The sequence below is a fragment of the Physeter macrocephalus genome, chromosome 1, assembly GCF_002837175.3.
Source record: "Physeter macrocephalus isolate SW-GA chromosome 1, ASM283717v5, whole genome shotgun sequence".
In the NCBI taxonomy this organism is placed as follows: domain Eukaryota; kingdom Metazoa; phylum Chordata; class Mammalia; order Artiodactyla; family Physeteridae; genus Physeter; species Physeter macrocephalus.
In genome coordinates this window covers 14,037,513-14,058,101 of record NC_041214.2, presented here as the reverse complement: position 1 = coordinate 14,058,101, position 20,589 = coordinate 14,037,513, and the positions used below count along the sequence as shown (strand labels likewise).

The following is a 20,589-nucleotide window of genomic DNA, read 5'->3' as shown; positions in this document are numbered from 1 at the left end:
ACAACCTCCTGACTCATCCATCTTATTTAGCCTTGCCAGTTTTATTTGTCTTTTCAAAGATCCAACTTTGGATTTGTTGCTCTTCCCTATTATATATATTTCATGAATTTATTATTCTAAGGTAATTATTTCTTTCCTTCCATTTTCTTAGGATTTATTCTGTTGTTCTTCTTCTAACTCCTTAAGTTGGATGCTCACCTCATGAACTTTCAGCATTTTTCTTCTAAAATAAAAACTTTTAAGGCTATAAATCTCCTTCTAGATAAGTCAATTGTTATTGATATGCAGTATTTTCATTGTCATCCAGTTATGTTTTTTTAACTTTCGCTATGATTTCATCTTTCATTCATGTGTTATTTATTTTAAAACACAGTTCAATTGAGTAAAATATAAAGATCTAATGTTATTTATCCAACGATTCAGGAAAGAGGCAGCATTCAACGTAGCAGGTAGATTGGAGCTCTGAAGAGCTATACAGGGCAAGAGATTTTATAGACATAAGGGAGTAGGAATATGGCAGTTGTACTAGGGGAAGAAAAGCAGATTAGTTATTCCTTCAGAGGATGGCAGCGGTCCACCAGGCAGATTACCTAAGTAGTGCTGATCAGGCAATCCTGATTGGCTGGTTTAAAATTCCATTTTTGGCATAGCCAAACCTGTAATTAAGTTCAGTCTCGCTTTGGTGTTGTGGAGCTTAACATAAGCTAAACTCCGTTTGGGGCCTGTTATCTTGTCTTTAACATATTTAAAAGTGTCTGTGTGCATCATTTAACAGTTTCTAAATGTATATGTGGTTTTGATTTAGCTTTCCTTAGTTGTGTTAAGTTCCAAGAATGTGTTATTTATAATGAAAAGTCTTTGAAATTCATTGGACCTTGTTTAATGGCTTGGTATATAATCAATGTTTATAAATATTCGATGGATGCTTTAAAAACGTGTTCTCCAATTCTTGGGTAAAATGTTCAATACATTTCCATTAGACAAGCTTTTAGTATTGTTATTCAGATCTTCTGTATCATTACTAATTTGTGCACATGCTTTTTCAAATATTGTGAACAGTGTATTAAAATCACCCATTATCATGGTGAATTAAATTATCAGTTTCCTCTTGCAGTTCTTCTGTTATTTTTTATAGTACACAGTTCAACTTTACGCTGTTGGATGTAACCAAGTTTAGAATTGTATCACCCTTCTGAACTGATTACTGTCTTTTTTGGTAAATTTTAAGTTTATTTTGTCTGATTACAATATAGCTACACTACACCAGCTCTCTTTTGGTTCATATTTGTTTGACATATCTTTTTTCCATCATTTTGCTTCAGCCATTCTGTATTATTATGTTATAGGGGTGTCTCTTAAACAGAAGATAGCTGGATTTTGTTTATTTGTTATATTACAATCTTTGTCCTCTAACTGGAGAATTGGATCCAATTATATTTATTGTGATTAATATATTTGGATTTATTTCTACCATCTTATTTCTAATATTTCATTTTTTCTCTTTCCTTATCTTCATTTAGATTGCTTTTTATTTAATTCTAGTTTTTTTTCCTTATGCGAAATTTGACCTTATACACTCTATTCCTATTTTTTTGGTGGTTACACTAGTAATTTTTACATGTATAATTAATTTAATAAAGTCTAAAATTAATCAGTATCATTATCCTCCTTTGCAACAACATAAGTGAGCACTTTGGAGTGCTTTAACTTAATTAACACTTTCCCAAGTTACAATCACCATTGTCCTGTATTTTAGTTGACCTTTTTTCCCCCATACATTTTTTTTAGTCAATGTTTTCTTAGATTTACCTATATTGTTACTGTTTGCTTACTATTCCTTCTTGCATATCAGATCTTCTATCTAGTATTATTTTGTTTCACAAATTCATTCTCAACAAGTTCCTTTAGTGAGAGTCAGGGGGTGATAATTCTCTCAATTTTTGTTTGGCACAGTCTAGATGGGACCACTTTACTATAATTTTTTAACTGGGGAATTTTCAGGTCACACAATTAATATACATCTCAGCCCTACATCCATCTGAAGTCTGATCTGATCATGAATTTTCACCGGAAGCTTTTTGGTATAAATTTACCTGCCTGAAGTAGTGGCTAAAAAAGCAAATATATTTATGTTTTGGGGAGTGGGAAAAAGTGGAAATGGGATTTGAGTTTTTTCTTTTTTCTAGTTCACCTCTTCACTGCAGATGTTTCTCTTCAGTAGTCTCTGCTTTATGTAGGAATCTCTGACCTGACTTTCACCTTGTTCTGGACTAGGTTTTGTAAGAAGTCACAAGTTGTGTTAAAATTGAAGCTCTAGGTCACCTAGGTTTGACAAGGCCTCCTGAGATAGGTAAATGTCCCTAGGGCAGCACCATCTTCATCACTCAAATGCCCTTCCGGATTCCTAGCTCTCCATTTTTTGGCTTCTCATGTTTTCCTTCCCTCTCTTGATGGCTCATTGGTGCACTTAAAGAGGCTTTAAAAAATACTTTATCAAGCATTTGTAAGTGTTGCATACAAGTACAGCTTTTAAGGATCTACTCTGCATCTTTCTAGAACCAATGCATTCCACTCTTAATAACTTATGCATGGCAGCCAGGAGGACCACTGTTGTTACCAAAAGGGGGACCCCTTCCAGGGCCGGAGAGTGGGCTCTTGTCTAACACTTGGAAATGAATGTCTGAGGAGAAACATGTGCTGACAAAGCAAAAGACTTTATTGGTAAAGGGCACCCAGGTGGAGAGCAGCAGGGTAAGGGAACCCAGGAGAACTGCTCTGCCACATGGCTTGCTGTCTCACGTTTTATGGTAATGGGGTTGCTTTCCGGGTTGTCTCTGGCCAATCATCTTCCCCGTGACCATATTTGGCCTGATTCAAGGCCCTCCCTGGCAGTGTGCGAGAATTTCTCAGACAGGATGGTTTCCAGCACAAGGATTTCTGGGAGGTCGGTGGGACATATTATGGGCTGACATCTCCTCCCTCCTTTTGGCCTCTCCCGAATTCTCCAAGTTAGTTTTCAGCGGCAGCACTGTGTTCCTTATAGTGATCTCCTGTTGTAAAACAACTTATGCAAGCGGTTATTACCATGCCTGGCCAAGGCGGGCAGTTTCGGTCAGCAGTTCCCTAACATTTTCTCCTCCATCCCTGTAACTCACCAAACTGCATGCCTTTGGACAACCTCCGCAAACCTCAGTTTTCTGAGTTTCCTTATCTGGTGCCTCCTTATTAGATCCATTAAAAGAGAAAATTTTTCAGTTCACATAACCTCCTTCTGGGAAAAGATTTAGCATTTTTGATAAAACCCTTACATTTCTGGGGACCTTTAATAAGATTAAGGTAGGAAACACACACTTGCTAACAGGTGAAAGTCTCAGTCTAAAAATAACTTTACACTTTGATTTTCGTTAGCTGTATACTCTATATCCATTCTTTTCCCCTATGAAATACCCTTATCAAGAGTGAATCTTTGGGGCTTCCCTGGTGGCGCAGTGGTTGAGAGTCCACCTGCCGATGCAGGGGACACGGGTTCGTGCCCCGGTCCAGGAAGATCCCACATGCCGCGGAGCGGCTGGGCCCGTGAGCCATGGCCGCTGAGCCTGCGCGTCTGGAGCCTGTGCTCCGCAACGGGAGAGGCCACGGCAGTGAGGGGCCCGCGTACCGCAGAAAAAAAAAAAAAAAAAAAGAGTGAATCTCTGAATTGGATTCCTGCAGGGTTTTTTAAAAATTTTACAGTAAGATAGACCTAAAAATATGATATATGCTCATAAAAGTTTTTATTAGCTAATCTTTAATTTTTAAGAAAATTTAAATGAATTACTTTTGTTTTCATCTTTCAGCTCTAAGTTTAGAGGCACTATAAACAAATCAGACTATCTTAGTTTCTACTGGAAATAAGATATTCCTGAACTGCAAAGATAAATATTACCTTCCAAAGGAACTTTTTCTGTTTAAAAATTTTGCACAAATTTGAAAACAGAACCTAGCTTGAAAAGTTTAAACAGAAATGTTAAGACCAAGCCTATAAGTTTTACTTGCATTTCCTGTTGATATGCAAATTTGGTGATTATTCTGGCCAAGGCATTCCCCCTCTACCACAAACTTTCATCGTTATGTTAATCAGAAGAAATGTATTAAATTTTTAATGAACATGGCTCCTTATGAAGAAACTAAGGACTGGCTACATGAAAAAAAGAAAGGACTTTTCTAGCTCATTTTAATTTATTGTTAATTATGTAAGTTTGAAATAACATTTTGGTGATTTAGCTGAAAAGCAATAAAAATTAAGTACTGGAGCGTTAGAAAATCTAGACTTCTCACAGATTGAATTTGAGTAAATCACCTTTCTATGCTTCAATATTTTCTATAAAATGAGGATAACAGTAACTCAGCATGAGTCAAAATGAACTGGATTCAAATTCCTGGCAGTTTTAACTTAGAAGAGCTCCTTATGCTTATTTGTGGGGTAATTACATCCATACTGTAATACTGTGAGGATTAAGTAGTGTCTGCACCATGCACCAAGAAAGAGTAAAGAATAGAGATATGAGGAGAGTACTTTTGTTGCCGGTGAATTTAAGGTTCTTTCTTCGTCGCGAAAGAATTCAGAGACGAAGTGATAGGTAAAAAGTGGATTTATTTAGAGACACCACAGACAGAGCGTGGGCCATCTCAGAAGGTGAGGAGCCTTGGGGGAAACACACTCCACAGAGTATGGGCCATCTAGGAAGGCAAGAAGCAAGAGGGCTTGAAATATGGGGTGCTTAGTTTTTAATGGGCTGGATAATTTCATAGGCTAATGAGTAGGATTATTCCAACTATTTGGGGGAAGGGGCGGGGAGTTCCAGGAAATTGGGCCACTGCCCACTTTTTGACCTTTTATGGTTGACCTCAAAACTGTCATGGTGCTGGTGGGTGTGTCATTTAGCTTATGCTAATGTATTACAATGAACATATGATGAGGCTCAAGGTCTACTGAAAGTCAAATCTTCTGCCATCTTGGATCCAGTTGGTTCTCACTACTTTTCATCATGTACTGTGGCTGTGTCATTCTTTTAAAGGTTGTGCCCTGCCCCCTTCCCTCTGTTTCATTTTTGATTTTGTTATATTAATCTAATTATTTAATGATTGTTTTAGCTTTTTCTTAATGTCTCTCCACGGTATTCCATTTACCCTTTCATTAGCAAGTACCACTTTTTCTCCTTGCTTTTCAACTTTCTCTACTATAAAAAGGATGCAAAATTTGTCAGTGCAAAGGGACTTCTCTCAAGCACTGCATAATTTTGATGTTAAAAATAGCAATTGCATGTTCAGGAAAACCCACCTGTATTTCCCTATGAATTCCCCAGGGTGTGTGTGTGTGTGTGTGTGTGTGTGTGTGTGTGTGAGAGTGTGTGTGTATATGTGTTTGCAAATATATAAGGAAAAGGGGATCAGTGTTGAAGCTACTTATATACTTGGCATTGATTCATTGAACCAAAAATCATGGAAGCAAAAAAAAAAAATTAGAAGAGGTTTAGTTCTTCTGAGTTTATAGCTGCTAAAAACAGCTTTTATAAAGGAATCGCCTTTGTGCAAAAAGTATTTTCTTGTTTTTTACGCCCTTGAAAAGGAATCACATGTCTTACATGAAAATGGTGTGCTGCTTGACTGCATTAAAATGACAAGGGTCCAGCAGACACGTTATAGCTAATTTTAGTAGGTAGAGCAGACACACTTGAGCTTATTTTTCTCTAACTTTCTCACTCCCCATTCCAGCCCCTCGGGTACGCACGTTACAAGATTCCCTAGAGTCAGAAGATGGGAGTGGAGAGTTTCAGTACAGAATGTAGCTCTGGACATCACCAAGAAAAAGAAAGGGAAGAGAGAGAAGAGAGGGTAAGCAAAAGGGAGGGGGAAAAGGAACGGAAGGAGAGAAGGAAAAAAAGAGGGAGGGAGCGCAAGAAAAGAATGAAAGAAAAAAAAACAAAGCAAGGAAAGAAAAAAAATAAAAACTGAGAAAGGAAGGAAGCTTCGCTGAAGGGAGGAAAAGGAGCGAGGAAGAGGGGAAAGAAGAGTGTGAGAAATGTTTTTGTCTCAGGTCCATTAGAGAGAGAAATAGAACCCTTATCAGCACTACAGAATCTCGAAGAGGCAGTGTATTTTCTTGAAAGCCCCGAAGCGAAGCAATTCCAAGAATGTTTGGCAAAGCCCTTTGGGGAAGGGTGAGGTGGGGGACGGGCGTGGGGGGGGCTTTCTCACACCCCCACCCCCGGCCCCCTCACAGGATGTGACAGGATTTGGGAGACCTAGCGGAAACCTTCAGGTCACCCAGGGAACTGCTCCTCTCGCTGGTCCTGCAGTGGCGAGGCGGGGTGGGGGGGTGTGAGAGCGCCGAGACGCGCGGGGCGCGGAGATGTGCAAGTGGCGAAGCTGGACCCAGCGCAGGCGGGAGAAGCCGCCCGACTCCCGGCGCGGGATCTGCTGAGAGACCACGGTGAGTCTCTCCGGGTGCGGGTCCGAGGGATGCCCGGGTTCCCCGTCGCCCCCGGGCCCGGGCCGAGGCGGGCCCGAAACCTCCCCGGAGTCCGGCCTGGGCTCGGCGCCGCCGCCCGCCGCCAGGAGCCCGCGCTGCTCCGGACGCGCCTGGGCGGACGCACCGACCGACCGGCGCTCTGCGGCGCTCCCCGCCGCCCGCCGACCCCGTGCGCTCATTGGTCGGGATGTGTCTGCTCAGCAGCCTCCAACTTCTACCGAATCCCACGGGTGAGTCCCGAGAAAGCGAGCTGGCACCTGGGAGCTGGGGGGAGATGGGTCCAAAGGGCGCGAGGTCTGCCCCGGGGGCGCTGGGAGCCGTTGGGACGGCAGCCGGAGGGGAGCGGCGGCCGCGCGGAGCGGCTGCCTGGAAGGCGCACGGGGCAGGGTCCGCGGCTCAGGTCCGGCGAGATCAGAGCGCCCGGGACCCCGCGGCCGTGGGCGAGGGAGGCGTGCCCCGGGAAGAAGCCGCAACGGAGACTTGAAGAGTGAGGGACTGGGGTTAGAGAGGGTGACCTGGACGAGGGCTCTACAAGGGAGGTCAGGTCGACTCTTCAGGTTCATTTCCGTAGCTCCCTGCAGCCTCTGCCTCGGAGAGTTGCGTCCGGTTACTGAGATCAGCGCTACGAAACTGCAGCCTCTGGCTGATTTGGGGGCTGGGAATTTGCTGTAAAGACACTGTTTCTGTTTGTTTTTGGTTTTTGTTTGTTTTTTAAAGTAAGGTTTGTTTTCATTTTGGTTTCTGTCAGATTTTCTTCTCCTTTGTAACTCACTTGCCTATTTTTACTTTCCCTACCCTGAAGATCTTTTCATTATCCTACCTCTTCATCTTGCTTTAAACCTTAGTTTCCTCTTACGTAATTTATGCTGATAGAGTGCTTAAGTCTGGAGGGTTGGTTGGTGGGAGTGGTGGTCGGAGTGCTTTTGCAGATGAAAGTTTCCTTAATCGGTCTTAAACTATTTGTAAAAGAGTAATTGCAACTGAAGTGTTCTCTTTATTTATTTTTAATAAATTTATTTATTTTTGGCTGAGTTGGGTCTTCCTTGCTGCGCGCAGGCTTTCTCTTGTTGTGGAGCACAGGCTCGCGGGCTCAGTAGTTGTGGCTCCTGGGCTCTAGAGCGCAGGCTCAGTAGTTGTGGTGCACGGGCTTAGTTGCTTCGCGGCATGTGGAATCTTCCCGGACCAGGGCTTGAACCCCTGTACCTTGCATTGGCAGGCAGATTTTTAACCACTGCACCACCAGGGAAGTCCCAAACGGTTCTCTTTAGCCGCTTGATCAAGTTTACTCCTCCCCCATATACGATGCAAATGGTACTTTTATTAAACTGAAAAGAAGTACCTCGATTTGCAGTGTCAGCATTTGGAAGCTACTAGTCCGCAAACCGGCTATGAAGGCATCTAGCTGGCATTATTGCTGGGTTCCAGCACTTAAAAAAAAACTGTCCGACAGCTTCTTGGACTCCATGCTGTGTCTTTTGTTGTACACCAGCACTGCACATGGGTGTAATGTGTTTGGGGCTTTGCGTTCAGAACTCCGTATATCAGTTTCAGGAAACACCTACAAGTCTCCCTTGTCCGGGGAAACAAGGAGGTGATTCCTCTACCATATGTGCCTCCTCAAATCTGCAGCTATCGTCTAAATATGGAACCTGTTTCTCTCTGTATTTTTTTCCGGGCCCAGCCGCTCCGCGGCATGTGGGATCCTCCCAGACCGGGGCGCGAACCCGGTTCCCCTGCATCGGCAGGCGGACGCGCAACCACTGCGCCACCAGGGAAGCCCTCTCTCTGTATTTTTTGAATTGAAGTACAGTTGATTTACAATATTGTGCTAGTTTCAGGTGTATAGCACAGTGATTCAGTATTTTTGTAGATTATACTCCATTATAGATGGAACCTTTTCTCTTGCTTCCTGTGCCTCAGTTTCCATAATACAAACTGTAATTGCATAGTGTAACCTCAGAGACTTGCAGAAATGTTAATGTACTAATGTGTTGTGGAGATGAACATTGCTTTGGTTTATAGACTTTTCAACAAACCAGTTATTCTCTGGGTTCTTTGATTTGACGATGTGATAAAGTAATGTGTACTCTCAACTGGTATAAAAATTGCTGCTGTATATTGCTTTGAAACTCAGTTTCTACTTAGGCAAAAATAATCTTTTATTCTTTTGGAGATGTTGTCAAGCTGAAGTTTGCAGTATTCTTGTTAGGGTAGATGTCCTAATCCTCTGTCCTCTCTTGCGGAAGTGTCTACTTTTTGGCCTGAACTTTCCAACATATCTCCAGTGGAGGTGGAGTACTTTAAGGATGTTAGGCATGTTTGGGCATACCCTGCTTTATATGGGACTACACGTATCGACTTTATAATTTTTGTATTCTTCTGTATAATTGCCTCCTTTCCCCCCCTCTCTAAAATGGGGTTGGGTGTGGTTGCACTGGACGTCCAAGTATCTGAGGGAGGGTGATAGGTTTTTTCCTGAGGTTCAAGATTCTGACCCCTATTTTCTTAAAAGAAAATAGCGAATCAATTACTGGAAATGAATGACAAAGTTAATTAGGTTAAACTTGCCTCATTTCTGCTTTGGTCAGTGCTGTTGAAAGGTGCTTCTGAGGAGCAAAAGACTGAAAATTTGCAGGACGTTTATAGGGGGGCAGATGAAGAGTTTGCAAGTGATTCAAAGATGATATTAATTTGATTCAGGTATAAGGACTAAACAGCTTCAGTCACTGCCTTCACTTCCCCCTGTAACAATTTCTGCCGTCTAAGGTGCAAAACCATTAAGAGCCCAGCTGCCTCAGTACCGCAATCTCAAGGGCAAGAAGTTAGACGCCAGGGAAAAGTAACCCAGAAGGGAGAAAGACATACCTGCCTACTAATTTTCCTGCATGGTGAAAACCTGGTGGCGCCAATGAGCAGCTTCAATTTAACCCATGGCTGCCCTGGTTCCTGGCCCTAGATTTTACTAGAGAAACTAATTGTTTTTTCTAAGAAAGAACTAAAAAGAGAAGTGGGTCATATTATAATATATCAGGAGAACGTTTCTCTAGATTGTTTTCTGAAATATTATCAGAGCAGGGGGAGAAATACTCAGGAAACGGAAATACTCAAGCAAAAGTGATTAATATTCAGATGTTCTCGAAGTCAGTCTTGAATTCATCTGGGAGAAGCGGGAAAATTATTCTTTATTGTTTACCTCTCTGTATGGTGTCCAAGCGTTAAGTGTGTTTCCATCTTTTCTTTCCCCACCCACCTCCCCTATTAAAAATCCAAGGGCTACTATCAATGCAATTCCATATCATAACCCAAGAAAGAGGCTGTGAGACTAAGCCAACATGAGTCATATAACCATTAAGACATTTTAACATTCAGGTACACTACATTCTACTTCTATTGAGCAGACATGGTTTTCGTGGTCTAATAAAATATTTTTATTTGATAGTCTGTCCTTGGTTATAGCCTCATGTAATCCCAGGGACAGCATGCTTAAGACTTTGTATCCCAAACTTTAAAGTCCAGTTGTGGCTCACTTATTAATAACTCACTGGGGAAATTAAATTCCTAGTTATCTGCTGATAACTGATGGCCTGATCACCCAGGCCATGCTTCAAATGTAGAATCCGTTTCTACTTCTTTCCTGTGCCTCAGTTTCCACAAAACACACTCTCAGAAAATTATGTGTATTCAACAAAGACTTCTAACTATGAGAGCATCTCTGAGCAGTCACTTCATCTAGGAACTGAATTATATGCCTAATTTGCATCAAGCTATAAACAGCTAATCTGTTAGTTTACGATGCTCTTTTTTACAGTCAGGCAGAAAAATTGAACTTGTGTGTTCTAAGCTTTGGTGAATGGCTGATAAAGAGTCACTAGGCCTCTTAAAGAAACATAATGAAATCTAATATTTAGGCAAATATCCCCTTAATTTTACCCCCTAGACTTCTGCAATAAGGTTTAAAGTAGCTATCATTGTATGATGATGCAATTTTCTTTCAAAATGTGTTCTTTGTCATTGTATTCTTTGAAATGTGTTCATTGTAAATGTGTTCTTACTGGTGTAGCTTTGGGCAAGTTACCCGGCTTTTCTGTGCCCCACTATCCTAAGGTATAGAACTGGAATATTCAAATCCGCCTTACAAAGATTCAGTGAATTAGTACATGCAAAGCACCAAGAACTGTGAGTGACACATGGGAAGTACTCAGTAAATATCAGCTATTATTAGCAGAAGTATTAATATTACTAATTTAAAAACAAGTTAAGTATCTTAATTGTTATCCTGACCTGCAAGGTTGAATTTTTTTAATCATATCTTCTTCTTCAGCTGCACAAAGAAACAGTACTTACGATTAGTATCTTTCATCCCAGATTGTAAACCATGACTTTTGGTCCAGTGAGTGACCATTTTCAAAATGTTGTCTAACCAGTTTATAGATACCCATATTAGCAGTTGTTGTAATTTTGAACTGTAAAATAGAAGATATTTTTAAGATGAAAAAAAAAAACTACTACAAGTGTTTGTTCCTTTTTGTTTTTATCTGTATTCATATTTAAAATTAGTGCTTAGTCAAAACCTCGAAGTATTAGTCATTGATTTCTAAGCTTATAAAGGAAGCCAGTGGAGCAAGCTATAAAATTCACCTTTGATGTTGTACAAAGTTCAGAAGGGTGAGTTTAAAACTTTCCTTAATGATGGTACAGAAGTTATTTGCTTATGAACTGCTGAAGGAATCCTCCGTGAGTATTTAACTGAGTCTCCTTGTCTGATTTTGCTTGGATCTTCAGTGATATGTCAAAAAACTCCAAAAGATTGTGACCAGGATCTGTCTAACTTATGTGACTATATACTCTCTGCTTTCAGAATCAAAATTTTGACTTTCAGCAAAAAACTTTTATTTCTAATTTAAAATGAGTTAACCTTTTACTTTATTCAGCCACATTAAGCATTTAGAAAATTGTATATAGATCTCTTCTTTTTATCTATTGATTAATTTATTATGATTAGCTTGAAAAAATTTTTTTAATGTGTGTTGTTGGTTTTTTTTCAGACTTTAGGTAATGGGCAGATCAGAAAGTCAGATGGATATAACTGATATCAACACTCCAAAGCCGAAGAAGAGACAGCGATGGACCCCGCTGGAGATCAGCCTCTCCGTCCTTGTCCTGCTCCTTGCCGTCATTGCCGTGACAATGATAGCTCTCTACGCAACCTATGACGGTGAGTTACTCACTCAGCTGTGCCCACACACATGCAGAAGACAGGGAAATCTTCATCGTAGGTGTTTCCTATCTATTAAACAATGTGTTAAGGAAAGAGACACTTAAAGATGGTGATATAAAGATTCATTTATAAAATGTAACATCAGTATGCCAAAACAACTAACTTTGACTAAAGTACGATGTCTTTTATGCTTGAGGTAAGTTATTAATTGCCAAGTATGTTTCGTGCACTCATATGTATTTTATGAAGATTCTAATGTATAATTTTACTTGATGAAAGTATTCACAATTTTATGGCCAACTTCAATTAGTCAACTTTTGTTGTGCCATTGAAATTCGAAACGGCTTACAAGAATTTAAGAGATCTAATTTGAGCCTTAGAAGTTTTTCACAATAAGGATTAGAAAAGATTGGTTCATTAATGGAAAAAAAAAAAGATTACCAGACTAAAACAACTGATGTTTCAACTTAATAGACCTAGGGCTTAGTGGTCAGGGATGATATAAGAAATACATTTTTTTCCTTAATTTAAAAAATTTTAAATTTAGGATTTGCCTATTTTCTTCCTCTATATTTTCTTCTAACTACTGTCAATGATATATAATACTTAGGTTTTAGTTCTTGCTTTAAGGAATTGATTATTTAATTGGCCGTTTATAAAAGAACAAAAGGTAGGGAGAAAGAATATGTGTATTGCAAATATTTACGCATATATCCTCCTTTTTCTAGATGGTATTTGCAAGTCATCAGACTGCATAAAATCAGGTAAGAAGATAGTTTTTAAATTTAATAGTTTTACAATTAATGTATAACATTTAAAAATCAAATGCTAATAAATCTCTATATTTGCTTTGTCTACATTTTTATTTGTTATAGGTCATTAATTAATAGTCAAAGAACATCAAAATATACTTAAGTAGTAGATTTGTTAATTTATTCATTCCAAAAAAGAATTCACTCTTTTCAACCCCAGAGTATATGATAGGGTAGAGATGGAGAACTATATCAGTAGCTTTATGGAGCTTGCCGTGTAATTGGAGAAAGAAAATCAGCACTTGAATGGCACGCATCATATCATTAAGTGCTAAATTTCTCAATGCAGATCATTAGAGGGGTAAGAATGAAAAAGGGAGTGACATATAGTCCTGTAAAGCAAGGTGGAGAAGTTAGATTTGGGAGGGGTCTTGAAGCAGGGCTAGGATTTGGAAGTGGAGGTACAGAAGAGGGAATTCCAAACTTTCTTTCTCAAGGAGAAAGAACAGGAATAAATCGTGTAGAGAAGCAGTGAAAATGTAGGCATGATAGATAGGGACATGTTATGGAGAGCTTTGAATATTCATGTTTAGCCTTGATTTTGTAGTAAAAGAGAAAAGGATATTTTCCTGAACAGATCACTTATTAAGGCAAAAGTTGGAAGATGATTCTGGGAATGCTAGGCTGGGTGGATTGAGTGAAAAGCTAGGGAGGGAGGGCAGGTAGGGGCTGCTTCTGTAATCCAGGTGTGAGTTTAGGGGGGCTGCCTGCGGTGGGATGAAAGAGCTGTGAGACAATGTGAGGGACAATTGAATGGCTTGATAGCACTGACTTGCTAAATGGAGGATATGAGTACTTTGAAAATGACACCAACTTTGAAACCTCAAGGGACTTGGGAGACTGTGGCAGCTCACACTGAAATAGCAAAGTTACGAGGTAAGTTTGTTTTAGGGAGGGATGTGATTAATGTGGATTTAGACCTATTGCGTCTAAGACAGGGGTAACATCCAAGTGGAGATAGACAGCAAGAAAGTAGAGATCGAGTAAATTTAGGATCTGACAGCCAAGGGGTGATAGCTGAAGCCTTGGGAATATTTGAGTTCCTAAAAGTAGAAGAAGTGTAAGAGCTGAACTTAAGAGGACATCAAGAATTAGAGTAGAAGGAAAAGAAAAGTCAGAGAAGAGAACAGAGAAGTGTATGGAGCTATAGAAGTCACATCAATTAGAATGTGGTGAAAAAAAGAAGAACATTTTGACAAGGAGAAGAAAGGTGGTAGCTGGCATAGCACCTTGGATATGAATGAACACAGTATTTATGCCCTTTGACAAGAGATTCTAAACTTCCTTTCTGATGTCTACATTTCTTCCAAGAAATAATCTGTCCCAAATGATTTTTAACCATTTTCTGTTGGATTGTCTTATCTGGGTTTTTGTTATTCACTGACCTTTGCAAAATAGTAATGGGAAAATATTGTGGGATTCTAGGTTATAGTCTAATGTCCTTAGTATGTATGTGCTCTTTGTTTTTCTGTATTGCTTTTTGCCTTTTTTTCCCACCACTGCATCTCAAGTGCACTGGCCACATGTACACTCTGGGACATGATGTGGGTAGCTTGAGGGAGACCTGATTGGGATACTAGCCATTTGCTCCTCAGTGTAATAACGTGCACTTTCCCATCCAAGGGCCTTCCCAGAAACAAAAGAAGTTTCTTTATTCCTCAGGGAAATGGCTGCACAGGTGCCTTGGCTGGGAGATGTCCAGGGTCTCTGTGCCAGAGTTAGTATGCGTCCAAGTTGTCAAAGGTACCATTTGCTTCTCCCTAAATCCTATCTCTCCTTTCTCTCTGCCAGCTGCCCTATTATATGCTTATGCTATTCTGTTTTGAGTAACTCCCACTTATGTGTTGCCCTCTAATTATCTCTAAGTTTCTCAGTCCTCAATATACTTGATGCATCTATTAAATCTCTTAATCTGTAGGTTCTCTCAGATTTTTCTCCCTCTCACTCTTTTTTCTTGGATTTTATTTTTGAAGAAACTAGATCCTTTGACGAGGTAGGCATATCTTTGTAAAATCCTACAGGTGATTGTACCCCAGAGATCTGAGCAGGTTCCTTTGGTGGTACCCACCCAAGGAGCAATATGACATTTGGAATCTGGGATCTTACCTGTGACTTAATGTTTAGAGGTATGGCTTTGGCTTTTTTTAATACTGGTTGGCAAGGCTTAACTCATTAAAAGGTATTTAAACTGTATCCTTTAATTGTAGTTTAGAAATCATACCAAATGTAAAAAGCACCTCAGAGAACTGTATCTTGGCAGAAAAATGTGTACAGTAGAAATAACTTCAGCGGTAAACAAGGTTGCTGTGTGTTTTTCCTCATTCTGCTCTGTTGGTTCACAAGCTGCTAGAATACTTTCATAGTCGTAGTTACTCTTCCTCCCTGGGGGGAAGATGATGAAACTCACTCTTATGGATAAAGTTTTCATTCCCTACACACACACACACACACACACACACACAGTCCTCTGCTGGTTAGAAAATATTTTCTGCCACAGAAAACATAACTATTGCTTTTAGAAGTTGCTTCCGATTAAGAAAACTCTAGGGGAAATCTTGGACAGAAATAAAAGGGAGAGAGTGAAAGAGCGGAGTGGATGGAAAGAAAAGAAAAATGGAATAAAAGATGTTGAAGAAAATATAAAGTCTCCTCCCAGCAATTCTATAGATTACTTTAAAAGATTGGGAGAATTCAAACCTGAGCACAGAAATGGATGAGAATTGGAAAAGTTAGGTATTGATACCCAAGGCATTTATTTCCAGTGAAAGTTGGTTTTAGCTGAAATCTCTCTCCTCATGGAAGGGAAAGTCGTGGCAAGTGTACTTCGCTCTTTGATCCTTTGAAGTCCAGGGGTGGAGGTCAAGCCACACCAAGGCAGAAATAAAATATTGCAGAAAGCTGTGGATCATCTTGAAATTTGTTTGGTGTTGGGTCCTTTAAATCTGAGCCTCTATAAATTTAAACATTTGTAATATACATGAAATGCTGTTTACAATACATACTTTAAATTAACTTGCCTGTATAAGAAATGCATCCCTCTGAAAGATTACACCAGACCTAAAATGAAACAAACACTTCTTAACAAATAACAAGTTAAGGCAGTGTTCAAAACCCTACTATTAAAGTATGAGTAATACTATTCATCTCTTATTTACTATATAAGATTGTTAAAAACATGGAATTATAGAGCTTGGATGTGATTTCTCAAACGTCTCTGTGTAAATCTAAATCCTGAAACTGGCTTCCATTGCATTGCAACCTTACTAAGATTTCAAGGAACCATATACTTTATGATTTCTCAGCTTCATCACTGTTGACATTTTGGTCTGGATAATTCTTTGTTATGGGGAAGGGGGCTGTTCTGCGCATGTTAGGATGTTTAACAGCATCCTTGGCCTCTACCCACTTGGTGACTAGCAGCACCTTCTCCCAGCTGTGACAACCAAAAAGTATCTCCAGACATTGCCAAATGTCTCCTTGGGGCAGCAGTATCATCTCCACTTGGGTACCACTGGCTTAAATAATCTCAAGAGATCATCTGATGCTTTTCCCTTTGTGGTAGACAGAATAATGCCTCCCTAAAAGTGTCCACTTCCTATCCCTGGATCTTATGAATATGTTACCTTATAAGGCCAAAGGTACTTTGCAAAGGTGATTATTAAGTTAAGGATATTGGGGAGATTATCCTGAATTATCTGGATGGTCTTACGTGATCACAAGCTTCTTATAAAGGGAAGGGAACAGGAGGGTCAGAATCAGAGAGAAAAATGTAAAATGTAACAACAGAAGCAGAGGAAGCCAAGTTTGGAGTAATTCAGCCATGAGCCAGGGAATGTGTGCAGTCTCTAGAAGCTGGAAAGGGAAAGGAATGGTTCTTCCCTAGAGCATCCAGAAGGAACGCAGCCCTGTTGACCCCTAGAGCCATAAGATAATAAATTTGTGTTGTTTTAAGTCACTGCGTTTGTGGCAATGTGTTGTAGCAGCAATAGGGAACTAATGATACACCCTTCCATAGTTCTTTTATATGGGGGCTGTCTTTGAAGAGTTAAAACACACACACAGTGTTTCTTGCTAAACTAGTGTTTTATTACTAAATTGAGGTATGTAACATACAATGATAAGGAAGAAATGTTAAATAGGTTAATAGAGGGGTATAACAATACAGGAGAATATTAAGAGCTAACACTTACTGAATGTTTATGTGTCTGACACTATTGTAAGCAGTTTACATTTGATCCTCATAATGACCTTGTGAGGTAGGTACCATTATACATTCCTTTTACAGATGAACAAACTTGAGCTAGGATTGCATTCCAGGCAGCCTGACTCCAGAACCTGTATTCATGACCACTTTTCCCTGTTGCCTCAAAGGAGACCAGGAGCCTTTCAAACTTTTAATACTCTATGCCTGTACGTACAGTATTTGAGAGCAGATTGCCTCCGCTCATGCTAGAACCTGGAACTAAAGGACATAAGATGACTCTCAGAGAGTTGAAATAATTAAATACAGCCTAAGAAGGAGGAGAATGAATATCTCTTTGACCAGGAAACAAGCTACTTTACTGAGAACAGCGATCAGCTTTATCAGTGATTTTAGTACATCAAACACAACATGGAATTGAGGGGTTTAAAGAAGCAAACATTAGCAGTGTAGTCCTAAACTCTCCAGGGGATAGAGAAACCAAATTAAGATACATGAGCAATACAGTTCTCAAGAGAGAGCAAGACCATCTGTACAGTTGTGCAGGTTGTACACTGCACAACTGTGGCAGCCCTGAGGGACAGGTTTGTGGAGCGTCAGGACCTGGATGAAACCTCTCGTAACTATCCATTTCCTTTACTTTAATTCTCTACTCATCAAGCAAACTTTTGATGAGTATTTAAATATTAATACAAGGAAAGGAGGGAGGCATTCTGTTCTCTTGAAAGATATGTTAAGCTTGGTGAGATTATGTATTCCTATTCTGATTTATAATCACTTTTGTGTGGCTTGAGCTATAACCCTTGAAGTAAATGAACCTTCCAAATAGCTGATCATTTCTTCAAGGACCAGATCCTGGTAGTGCCCTAAGTGAAGTATCTTGTTACCAGCTGGCCTTTTCCTGGCAGCAACAAGGAATCTCTGCATTGCTGGGGGCCATGGTGCCTCCTTTCTTGGCTGTTAACACCCCAGAAGCCTCCATGAAGAAAAATGACACAACTAGATGAGTACAGGAAAGACCGCAGATAGACTCTTGAGGACTGCCAGGCATGTTAACAGCCTTTCAGAGTGGGAGATGAGGCTATTTCATTATGTAATTTAGCTTGAAAAAATCCTTCAGGCACTAAGAACGCAGCTGGCGTCTTAGTGGAAAGGCTGCTGAAGCACACCTTTGTTAATTTAAACGCGGCAATTTGCTTTGGGCGGCTTCCCTGACACCATTCTCCTGACACTTGTGTAGCAATACTTGCTTCAAAAATTCTCCAGTCAAAATTAGCATCTGTCAATCACATCCTTTCCAAGAAAGGGAGTCAGTGATGTGATAAATACACACATATGTAACTTTTTTTTTTTTTTTTTACCTTCCGGGTAGATTTTAAGCAGTAGTGCACCATCTTTTTTTAGTGCAAGGTCAAGGTATTGAAAACATAGATAAGTTGGACTAAGTGGTTAAAGGGAAAGAAAATTAGCAATGCCTGATAAGCTTATTTGGAATCTCAAGGTTTAGTTTACAGCTGCGAACATTACCTGTGCGTAAAGGAGTGGATATAAACTCTAGCTTGGGGGTGGGGTGGGGTGAGGACCCCAGCTTTATGTTCAACATTGTAGAGTGAGAAATATGGGAAGATCCCTCTGCAGTTGAAGGGTCTTGCTTTGTCCTGCTCACCAAAATCCATGGTGTAGCAAAGTGCTTCCCAATAAGCCTTTGATAGAATATGAAGCTCCAGTTAATAATATTGATAGATTTTTAAAGGGAAATTGAAAAATAAAGAGTTAAAAAGACTGTAAGGGGAAAGTTACACAAGCCCTTGAATCTTGAAAAATTTTGTTCTCCGAGATCATTCAGAAATGGAAATTCTGGGGTGGGGGGTGGTTGTCTTGATCCGATTTCTGACTGACTGAAAACTGGAATAAGTTCTCTTTGTTCAAAACACCCTCACCCCATACCCACTAGGAGGGCTATAATAAAAAAGGTAGACAATACCAAGTGTTGGTGAGGATGTGGAGATTAGAACTATCATACATAGCTGGTGGGAATGTAAAATATTTCAGTACATCCCAATGCGATATGTAAAAACCATTTTGGAAAACATTTGGCAGTTTATGTGGAAAATTAAACATACGCTTTCCATACAACCCAACAATTTCACTCCTAGGTATTTACCTGAGAAAAATGAAAATACATGTCCTCAAAAGGATTTCATGTGATTTTTAAATTACAGCATTATTCATAGTAGCCAAAACATGGAAACACCCCAAATACCCCTCAATAGGTGAATAAACAAAATATGGTATGGCTATAAACGGGAATCCTACCCAACAGCAAAAAGGAACAAACTATGATACATGCAACAATAAGGAACCTCAAGAATGTTATACTAAGTAAAATAAGTCAGACAATAATAAAACCTGCATATTATATAATTTCATTTATATGAATTTACAGAAAAGGCAAAACTATAGAGGCAGAAGGTAGAATAGCTATTTCCTAGGGCCTGGGAGTGGAGCAGGGGTTCCTGCAAATGGGCACAAGGAGACCTTCTGGGGTGATGGAATTTTTCTAAATTGGATTGTGGTGATCATTGCACAGCTGTCTAAATGTATTAAAAGTCATTGTGTGAATTTTATGGTATGCGGATAAAAAGCAACAAGATCACCCTTATCCCTTTTTTCCCATCTCTCCAGTGTCCATTTGTAAGTAATTATCTTCTGTTCTGATCTTATGCTTGTTATTGTAATTAAACCGTTGAGTCCGGTGATTCCTATTTCCACAATTCAAAGTGATTACGTGTAGTTTTCAGTGCCTACCAAATCACTAAATAACTTAAGCTTCTCAGTTTGAGTGAGCAACTATGATTTGATCATATTAGTGTTATATTGATGAAAAGTCTGTGGAAACTGTAAATCAACTAGGAAGTTGAAATTATTTCGGAATTAGACATTGGAAGCATTGTTTGCACGTGCTGGAGTCTCACTTTCAGAGGAAGTGAGAGCTACGTGTGGTATGGTGGGGACAGGTGGACGCGTCATCTCTCAATCAAGGGCATAATACGGGGTCTAGCACAAAGTGGTTACTGGGGATAATCATGCTTCTGGGAAAATGTGCTGGTTTTTCATAAGGGTTCTATGAAATGTTTCCCTTTTCACCTTGACTACTAGTGTGTCAAGAGGTTTGTTTTTAACCTATAATTATAATCTTTGTATACGTGTGATTCATTAGCATTATTCTTGCCCTCCTCTTTCTTTCTCAGCTAATGTATTTGATTTTATTTCCTGTATCCCTGTAAGGCCACTTTGAATTCTTTTATGAACAATGTAGGTTAATAATTAGAGGACTAGAATATAGATAAATTCCAACAATAGATATGTGCAGGAGCAAGGCTGTTAAATAGTAAACTTTATTTCAAAGAGTTGCAAGTGTTAGGACTAATTAAGGCACAATCTTTTGAAAGATTACAGCTTCTTTTTCCACTAAGCCAACAACATGGTAGAACTAAGATGTAAGTTCAGGCCACATCCTGTGTTGTTAGTATTCGATCTTAATTAAGTCAGTTTAGCTCTCTGCGTTTCATTTTCCTTACGTACAAAATTGAAATTACAACTGTCTTATTTTACAGAGAAACAGCAAAGATTAATGACAGCCTATTTCATGTTATGCATCCTTCAAGGAGATGCACCACAGGTATAATGCACAGATATATCCCATTTAACGTGTTCTTTCATGAAAGTTACAGATGCGCTATTTAAAGCTATTTATTGAGAAAAAAAAAAAGCTATTTAGGGCTTCCCTGGTGGCGCAGTGGTTGAGAGTCCGCCTGCCGATGCAGGGGACGCGGGTTCGTGCCCC

The 20,589-nt window shown here is 39.7% G+C and overlaps 1 protein-coding gene across 4 annotated transcripts in view; it reads left to right on the top strand.

Annotated features, from left to right (window-relative positions):
• Positions 1-6,259: 6,259 nt before the first annotated feature.
• MME (membrane metalloendopeptidase) overlaps positions 6,260-20,589 on the top strand; it is a 93,518-nt gene continuing 79,188 nt past the window's right edge. For 2 of the 4 annotated variants that reach the window (XR_003679414.2, XM_028488486.2), the window contains exons 1-3: positions 6,303-6,472; positions 11,557-11,726; positions 12,458-12,493. Coding sequence is in view for 3 of the 4 variants with exons in the window: in XM_028488486.2 (XP_028344287.1) it covers positions 11,567-11,726; positions 12,458-12,493 (196 nt within the window). In the remaining variant the exon portion in view is untranslated. Of the gene's footprint in view, positions 6,473-6,631; positions 6,742-11,556; positions 11,727-12,457; positions 12,494-20,589 lie in introns of those variants that run through there. The other 2 variants (XM_024131912.2, XM_028488477.1) reach the window with 2 other exon arrangements.